Consider the following 9,576-nt stretch of genomic DNA (forward strand, 5'->3'; position numbering starts at 1 on the left):
AATGCAATGGAGGACATAGACGAGCACAATGAAAAGCTTGCAGTAATGAGGGGAATAGTAGAGTGGCTTAAAGAGGGGCAGGGCGGACTCAGTAAGACAGTCCATCAGGTTCGTTCCTGACGAGAATTGAAACGTGTTTCAAATTTAATGTGTCCTTGTGCACCAGGTTGAGATTAGTTATGCTACAATGTGGTCGGGGAAATCATGTTGCCTGTTCGTTTGTCTTCTCTTTGTTCCCGATATTCCCTAAATTCATTTTCAGGTTAAAGCCTTCAATAAACGGAACCAAGAGCAGATGTTTCATATTATCGAGCTTGAGCAACATTTGGAGGAGGTTCTGCAGACAAACGAGGATGAGAGTGAGGGTGAGGAGCTCTTGGAGAACCTTCCGATGAACCCGATCGAGCCTGCAAGAAAACAGGATTGTCCATCTTTTCATCAGGTGAGCATTCTTATGATCTCGGTGACGAGGCAATATTACTCATTGATAATGTGTGTCCTGTGTGTCATGTGATTTTCACAGGGACAGCTCCTGAAAAGGAAGGTAAATGAGGAAGAAGTTCGTTTCCAGAATTATTGTCTGCAACAAAACACAGATGAGGACGAACAGCAGCACAATGTAACGTTTGCTGCAACAAACGGAATGTCTGAGGGGCTGAAAGAGGGGCAAGAGCAGGTCACAAAGGCAATCCAGGAGATTAGTTCCTGATGATCATTTAAATCGGAATCAAATTGAACGTGTCCTCGTGGACCAGGTTGAGATGCGATATGGCAGAGGGAAATGCTTTAACCTGTTCGTTTGTATCATATACTTTGTCTCCTCTTTATTCTTTTAATTCATTTTCAGGTCAAAGACGTCAAGAGGCTGCACCAAACGCAGTCTCTACGTGTTGTTGAGCTCGAACGTTTGAAGGAGTCTCTGCAGTCAAGCGAGGGCGAGGGTGAGCTCTCGGAGAACCATTTGATGACCCCGATCAGAAGTGCAGGAAAACAGGATTGTCCCAGTTTTCATCAGGTGAATGTTCTTATGATCTCGGGGGCTCATCAATATTCCGAGTGTGATCGTGATAAGTTATTTTCTTCGAAGAACTTGGACACATGGAATTTGTTCATCTGTTTCCTGGGTGTGATTGAAGCGTGCTTGTTTCATGGTCATTGATTTTTGCAAACACGATTACTCATTGATAATGTGCGTCCTGTGTGTCATGTGATTTTCACAGGGACAGCTCCTGAAAAGGAAGGTAAACGAAGAAGAAGTTCGTTTCCTGAATTATTGTCTGCAGCAAAACACAGATGAGGACAAACAGCAGCACAATGTAACGTTTGCTGCAACAAGCGGAATGTCTGAGTGGCTGAAAGAGGGCCAAGAGCGGGTCACTGAGGAAATCCAGGAGGTTAGTTCCTGATGATCATTTTAATCGGAATCAAATTGAACGTGTCCTCGTGGACCAGGTTGAGATGTGAAATGGCAGAGGGAAATTCTATAGCCTGTTCTTTTCTTTCATATACTTTGTCTCTTCTTTATTCTTTGAATTCATTTTTCAGGTCAAAGACGTCAAGAGGCTGTACCAAACGCAGTCTTCACGTGTTGTTGAGCTCGAACATTTGAAGGAGGCTCTGCAGTCAAGCGAGAGCAAGGGTGAGCTCTCGGAGAACCATTTGATGACTCCGACCAGAAGTACAGGAAAACAGGATTGTCCTACTTTTGAGCAGGTGAATATTCTTAAGATGTCGGGGGCTCATCATTATTCTGAGCGATCTGAACAAATTACTGGATTATTTCTATGAAATAAGCTCAGAGTGGGTCCCGGTGTACGGCCGTCCATCCGTTAGCATTTGACTATAACATCCTCTCCTCACAAACTACCCAACTGATATGGACCAAATTTGGTACAATGCATCAGGACAGTAAGATCTCATAGGGTTGTGCTTCCCTTCCAGATCTGTCCATTAAAAGAGGGTGAAAGGTGGGTTTGCCCGAAATATTGGAATTTTATTCAAAAATCTTCTTCGCAGAAACCGAAAACAGGATACAGACCAAAATGTCTGTGCGGCATCGTGACCATGCCCTAACCTTAGGTTGTGCTCCCCATGACCGTACCAATTCAGGAAAGGGGGCCATGCCCCTTCCCCCGAATCCGTCATTTTCACTCTGCCTGTTCGGGAAATGACCATCAATCTCCACAAGACTATTTTTTTGTGCATGGAACTTAGACAAGTGGAGTTGCTTCATCTGTTTGATGGATGTGATCACAGCACACTTGTTTTTTTTCTCCTTTATTTTTGCCCGTCTGTCACTGTGCCAAGATCCCAGGAAGTGACAGTCATGTTTGCTCACAGAGTTTCACCTCAACATGATCATTCTGTTCAATAACAGAAAAACTTTAACATGGGGTTCAGTCCCGGTTTCAGACACGAGGTAAAATAACAAATACTTGATGCACTGACGTGTTCCCGACTCGGGATGTGTTTTGCAGGTGAAGTACCTGAAGAGAAACGTGCACAATGACAGGAAACGCAATCATCTTCGGATGCAGAATAAGATGATAATATTACCTCCCATAAAGAATGAGAGGATTGTGAAGGAGAGCTTCAGAGGACAACGGCCCAAAAGATTGTTTGAAGCAGCAGGGCGTGGAGCAGCACAAGAACAAAAGACTCATCGAAATACTAGAAAGCATGAAGAGCCGCTGTTGAAAGTTGTGCTCCTGCGGCAGCAGAGATTAGCCTGGGAAAGAGGAATCATTTAAAATGATCTGAGAATACGGTAAGTTACACATTCCTACAATCAGTGGACCGAGCGAGTATCCTGGTAAATCTCTTGACACGATGTTACAATGTCTGCTTTCTCTGACTGTCGTTGTTTCCATTCCAGCAGGTTAGTTATTGATGATAGTTTAATTCAAAATTAGAATAAAACTAAACGTTCTTGTGTCCTTGGAGATTATGGTTCTGGTACTTGGAATGGGAGACATACTATGGAACATATTCATTTCATCTTTAGGGGAAAGAATTTGTCTTCACGACTCCTTTCATTATTTTTTCAAAGAATAAACACTGACAACAAAAATCAGTGTCCACTAAAACCATGAAAATAGTACAAAAGTGGTTGGGGAAGAATTGGACTGCAGTGTCATCCACCGGACGAGGAACATGCCTTCCACGGCTTCAGCGACACTGCGTACTCACACTCTTCCCCACTCCTGTACTTTTGTGGTTGCTGTTGGCTAATACAAGCTCGTCTGCCTCACATCAAGGGTTCCACTTCCCCCTCAGCTTCCTGAGTAGCCACAAACAGTCTAAGCTCGATGGGTGTTTTTTAGGAGACACAGTCTCCTTTTTGGATGACCATTGGCTCCCGAAGGGAGCTCATGCACCCTTTTTTCAGTTGTTTTTAGTCCTGCAACGGTGTCAGTCTGTCCCCACTCGCAAGCCAGTAAGGGGTGTTGGTTTCGTCACCGACAACTCCACAGGAAGAATTTTCAGATGAATGATCACTGGACAAGTTGCTGGTATCATGAAGAACAGAAACAATCCATAATCTGTGAAAGTTAGAGTTAATAAAGCCTGCATCAGACTGGGATTGACATATGGAAGTGAAACATTGACAATGCCCACATTGATGAAAACCAAGGGAAAGATAATAGGTTTGTGTCCCCTCCCAATTACAATCCATTTGTGGAAGGTCTCAGGCATGATCGAAGATGTAAAAAGAATGGGAAGAACAGAGATGACAATGGTATGATTGAATGGATTGTCTCTGAAAGAAAGAATGCGAAGTTCAGCAATCAGGAAGAGATTAAAAAAATCAATACGAGTGAAACAACAACAAGAAAATCCAACACTGGTGGAGGCCATTCAGCCCATCATGCCTGTGTGAACACCACACCAACCCAGAATCAGAATCCAAGAAAGAAAATGGAAAAAAAAGTTTAATTCTTGAAAGTACAAAAAAAAGAAGTTTTTTTTGTTGCTGTTGAAATTATTATTTAATTATTTTCTTCCCCTCGGAGAGGGGCATGGGCTTGGTTAAAAACACACATCAACCACACAACCCCCCTTCACAAGACCCCCACCAACAGCACTCCGGACACAATTACCCATCAATATGCAAACTCCCTAAAAATCTTATCAACATCCCCATACCCCTCCACCTCCATCACTTCCAGGAACCTATCTAATTCTAATTTAAACTTATCTAATATTTCTGCTGCCACCACCTTTCCAGGGAGACCATTCCGTGCATTGACTACTCTCTGAGTGAAAGTCCTCTGCCTTACTCCCATCTTTACTCTCCTCTTCTTCACTCTCAGACGATGGCACCTGGTTCTGTCACTGTCTCCTCTGTTGAATAATTCATCTGCATTTATTTTATCTTTGCCTTTCATGATCTTAAACATCTCCATCATATCCCCTCGCAACCGCCTCCTTTCTCGTGAATAAAGCCATGTCTCCTTCAACCCCTCCTCACAGCTGAGTCTGGCTTGGCCCGGAATCAATCTCGTAGCCCTACGCTGAACCCTCTCTATGGCATCTATGTCCTTCCACAACTGTGGTGACCATAACTGCACACAATATTCTGGATGTAGCCCTCACTAAATTCCTGTGCAATGTTAACACCACCTCTTTTGATTTGTAATAGATCCCCCTCCTTCTTCAGCCTAAAACCCTATTTGCTTCGCCAACAGCTGCCTGGGACTGTGCTGCCTGCTTACCTCCCATATCGATGACCAACCCCAGATCCTTCTCCTGTGTGACACGAGAAATTACCTGAAGAATAACTTTCGAAGAGAAGACTTGTTTGGTTTGGTCATGTGCCACGAAGCTCCGCTGATGAAGCTGTAAAGAGAGCAATAACGCTCGTGGTCGAAAGAAGAAAGGACATCCACAAAACCACATGCATTGGAAATGTCAAGAAAGAAATGGAATATTTGGATTTGCACGACATTGATGCAATGGATAGATTCGTATGGAGGAATGCCATCATTCATACAATCCCCTGGACAACGGGGAAAATTGTCACAAAACGTTTGTTGTTGTTGTTGTTGTTAGAAGTAGTTCTGCATCTGAAAATTAATTGATGGAGTAAAGCGATTGAGGAGGAGAAAAAGTGTTTTGCCGAAATGAACGATGTTGACAGCCATTGTGATTGTATAACAATGAAAGGGCTTTTGGACAAGTAAATTGTGGAAATGGCAAATCACTCCCTGGAAAAGTCAGGTGGACATCTGGACCCATGCCCGTGTTATTTTCTTTCTGAAATTTTTGCTTCAACTTTGTCAACCCCAGCAATAATTATCGAAACCTGACAGAAAATGTTTAAACATCAAAATGATGACAGGGAAAATGAAATACGGTATTTAATGTTGATGACTTCATGCACTGACATCTTGTCTGCTCTGAACGTCTCTTTTTCAGGTGGAGCAGCTGAAAAAAAAATGTCCTGCAGTGGAACGAGAGACAATGAAATCATATGAAGCTGGAGGATGAGAGGATGATACATTTAATCTGTTCATACGTTTGATGTGATCACATTGGTTGTTGTCCTTATTTTCTGTTAATAAATGAATAAACCTGATGGAGATTGTTGCTCATCGATATGCTGGAGTTAATGGCACCATCTCTCAATGATGAAGAATTAATGAAAAAAATAATAAAAATTCTGTTATTCAAATCTGGATCTTCACCAAAATGGACCCACGTCGTCTTTGTGACATACCATGACCATAATGGGATTATAAACGATGTATGGCATTTTATTTCAAAACGTTATGTATGGATTATGACACAACTAAGTGGTTGAGTTGTGGAAGTGACAAGAACAAGCCGATCAGATTTTGGTTCAGGTTTGGATCCAGATCCGTTCCATCAATGCGATTCAACACATAAACTGTTCAGTCTGGTGTAGGTACGTGCACCACCGAGTGCTGTTCTCGTTTTCCATGGATTCCCAGTTGCTAATATCGATATTGCAGGAATTTAATGTCAATTTTGGCCAAAAAAATACACCACATCGGTCGGAGACAAGTATTGCAAAGCAATTCCCGCTCTTGTTTTCATTCTTTTTCTCAAGCAAGTTTGATGAAAACGTTTGAGCTTTCTGAAGTTGCAGGTCGACGTTGTATGGGTTTCATAAGTACTGTGTTGGAAAGCACTCTTCGTACAATTGTTTTGTACACAATCAGTTTAATGAGGCTGATTGCTCTCTTGTTCCAAAGCAGATTTTAATCCAAACAATTTGACCTTTACAAGTCCTACATTGTACTTCATCATCAATTTGGACATCCTTTGGTGGAGTACTTTTGAGGAAGGTGAATTTTTCGATGACATGTTTGGCTTCATTTCCAACACACACACATACACACAAGACAATAATATGTGAAACTGGAGAGTTTGTGGAGCATCTTACCCCACACAGTGTTCAAGTATCTTATTCAATTGAAATAAAATAATGATTTTAAAGGTCGAATAAACAAAATCCCGAAGTTTACTGCCATTGACCCAATGGCCTTTTACATCACCTTATTGAACACGTTCCATTCGTTATTCATGCCTGTTATTTGTGTCCTTAAAAATAGTTTCCTGTTTGGAATGATTTTTAATTTTGTTTTCCTGCCAGACAGACGGAGTAAAAATATCTCACGCCTCTCTGTGCACGTGCGATCGGGACGAATTCAAAGTACAGCTAAACTACATCTTCGTTTCCGATTTGTGATCAAAATATAACATTGAATTGAAAGTAAGTTGTTCCTCGATCATAAAATGACGTTTGTGGACAGACGGCCGGACAGACAGAGAAGCAATTGATTAACCCAGCTCTTCCCTTCGCGTGCACAAGGTAACAATTTGCAATAAATGATTAATACTGCACTAATTATCGAATACTAAACTGGAGGCAACAAGGCTATCGGCCCCAAGAACTACAATGCTTCAGACATGCACTCGAGGGCCAGCTGCACCTCCAGTAAAACCATTCCAATACAGTTACACCATGAGCACCGATCCACTCAATGATGTCGGAAACCTCCCAGTTTGGTCAAATACAATGGAAACAGAACGTATCAGATTTGGCCAATTATCTCCTGTTTCTCCCAATCATCGGTGAAGTCATGGAAAGGCTTCATCAAGAGTGTCTTCAAAGAACACCTGAAAACAATTGAATGCCATTTGGGTTCTGCTAGAATCACTTGGCAACGTACTTCATCCTTCATGGCCACACGAGCTGCATGATAGAAGTGAGAGAGTACCTGCCCGAAAATAGAGGCAGTTTTAAATCGAGTCCAACACCGACGAGACCAAGTGGACAGAAGGTCAATGGTGTTTGAAGACAAGGTCACATGAGGTCAATCATCATAACCCCAGGAGTTTCTCCAGACAGTGTCATTGTCCTGACCATATTTTCAGTTGCATTATTATATTGTCGTGGCACTTGCGGCCAAGGTTAACCACCCCCCCCCCCACCCCGACCCAATTTGTGGTGACGGGCGGTAAACACCGCCAGTCCGGATAGCTGAGTGGTCTTTTCCTTATTTGGAGATGGACATGTTGATCCTTGGAGATTATCACATGCGCGGGAAGGACATGGGGCAATGGCGTTGCGACAGGGGGCACATAAATGGATGCACAGTACGGGGGGATGCACAGTACACAATACAAGCCACTAAAATGAACACATTTAATGAAAATATCAAATATTTACAACGGATAATAATCAGAATGAAATAATATGCGAGGTAAACTCATTCTCAAGTGTAATTTGAGGTGCCTCCACACACAGACTGAAATTCAGACAAGGGGAAAATGAAATAAAAGAAAATCCCTCCTTTATTCTGGCACTTCACTTTGTCCAGAGATGGTCTTTGTGGAACGTGGAATCGAGGAGCTTCATCCTGCATGTGGAGACGTGCTCAAAATGGCGACAAGTCCATGCACTCCTCACACTCAAACCTTCTCCCACTCCCTTCAAACCTTCCCCCACACATCCCACAAACCTTCCCCCACACCATACACACTCAAACTTCCCCCAAAGCTTCACCTTGCCCCCGCAAAGCCACCCCCATCCTGTACCCTCCAAATTCCTCCTCCCCTGTCCCTCACTGTGTGCACCTCAAACAACTGACGCCTCTGCCCCAACCTGACAGATCGCTCAATCCAAAATTCCTCTTTTTTCTCACCTCTGGCACACCTGAGCTTCTGGACATAAACAAAGCTTTCATCCGCAGTCCGATGGAGTACTGCTCTACTCCCTCCTCTGGGGGTGGTGCTCCTGCCTCACACCGAGCTTGACTTCACACTGTGGAAACCAAGTCTTTTGGGTTCATTGGTATTTCCCACGATGAAGCTGAGTTTGTGGGTCACACTTTCTCACTGGAGGCAGGTCGCTGGTCATTCTGTCTTCTCCCGTCTCCTCTCCGGCCTTGCCCCCCTGCTCTGTCTGTGATCTGTCCCTCCTACATTTCCTCAGGGTGCTCAAGGTCCGCCAAAAACTCCCTTCTGGTGAAAATGCAAAAATCAAGAATCACAGCTCTTTTATTCCTCTTTTTTCTGCCTTTGGAACAAACTCACACACTCTCTTCAATCCCACTCCTCCCTCAAGGTCTTCAAAACAACTATTCATGACCATATCATATCTCCCCCCATTCAAAATCTTGATCTTGACTACCCCCATTAATCCACTTTCCAACATGGATTTGTTTCAAAGTTAAATTCTCCCTTCTGGACTTGGTGATGACCAACTTTCTTGCAAACGTCTCCTGCTCTTCCACTGCTCCAATGGGTTCATCTGATTATGTGTTTTGAAAGTCAACATCTCTCTGGGTATTCACACAGAGCTGCCTCAGCGCCGGCTAGTTTAGCAGATCATTCAGGCAGGTTGGCAGGGACAGCAAGCAGCCATCTCTCTTCAGGACTGGTCTCCCACATCTCCTGCCCCTAATATTAACTCAGCCTCGGATTCTTCCATGGAAACCTGCTCTCTCTCATGCACAGATTCTTCCCATCTTGTCTTCATTTAATCTGCACTTTTTCCCCACACATGGTGACTGAATCCTGTCGTGAGGTAGTTGCTCTGAAACAACTTCCCTTGTCTTCCTGGAAGTGTTTCCCAAAAAGTCCACAACAAGTGTGTGGCCACACTCAGTGGAGCCAGAAAACAACATCTGTCAAACTACAAAAATGAACTGTGGAGTGGAGCCTCCTCTTAAACCTGATGGTGCCTTGTTAAGTCTGTCTCTGGTGTATGCTCCCCTTCCATCCTTTCCTCTCTTAAAATTGCATCACAGCCAACTGCAATCATGAAAAGGTCGAACGCCTCAATTCTGTGTTTGCTTCCAAATCTTATGTCCCCAACCCCTCACACTCAGTACCCATCGTTCCCAGTCATACTCAACTGCTCCTGGACTCTGTTCTTTGCTCATGAAAAAGGTGGAGAAGATTGTTTCAACCCTCGACTGATTCTGCTGCTGGACTGGATGGCAGGAGATCACGTGTCCGAAAAACTTGCTCAGATGTTCTTTCACATCGTCTCTCTGCCCTTTTCACAGTGTCGCGCTTGGTCTTGTTTCATCTGCTTGGAAA

The 9,576-nt window shown here is 43.5% G+C and overlaps 1 protein-coding gene across 1 annotated transcript; it reads left to right on the forward strand.

The window, feature by feature from the left end:
- Nucleotides 1–1,321: 1,321 nt before the first annotated feature.
- On the forward strand, nt 1,322–5,680 carry LOC147006393 (uncharacterized). Its single transcript, XM_085868930.1, has 4 exons — nt 1,322–1,394; nt 1,546–1,713; nt 2,478–2,767; nt 5,419–5,680. The coding sequence occupies exons 1-3, from the start codon at nt 1,341–1,343 to the stop codon at nt 2,748–2,750; spliced, it is 495 nt and encodes a 164-aa protein (XP_085725056.1). The 5' UTR covers nt 1,322–1,340; the 3' UTR covers nt 2,751–2,767; nt 5,419–5,680.
- Nucleotides 5,681–9,576: the final 3,896 nt, after the last annotated feature.

The sequence above is a fragment of the Eptatretus burgeri genome, unplaced genomic scaffold (assembly GCF_056783735.1).
Source record: "Eptatretus burgeri isolate ZD-2024b unplaced genomic scaffold, Ebu_testis_v1 Ebu_testis_scaffold_3181, whole genome shotgun sequence".
NCBI lineage: Eukaryota > Metazoa > Chordata > Myxini > Myxiniformes > Myxinidae > Eptatretus > Eptatretus burgeri.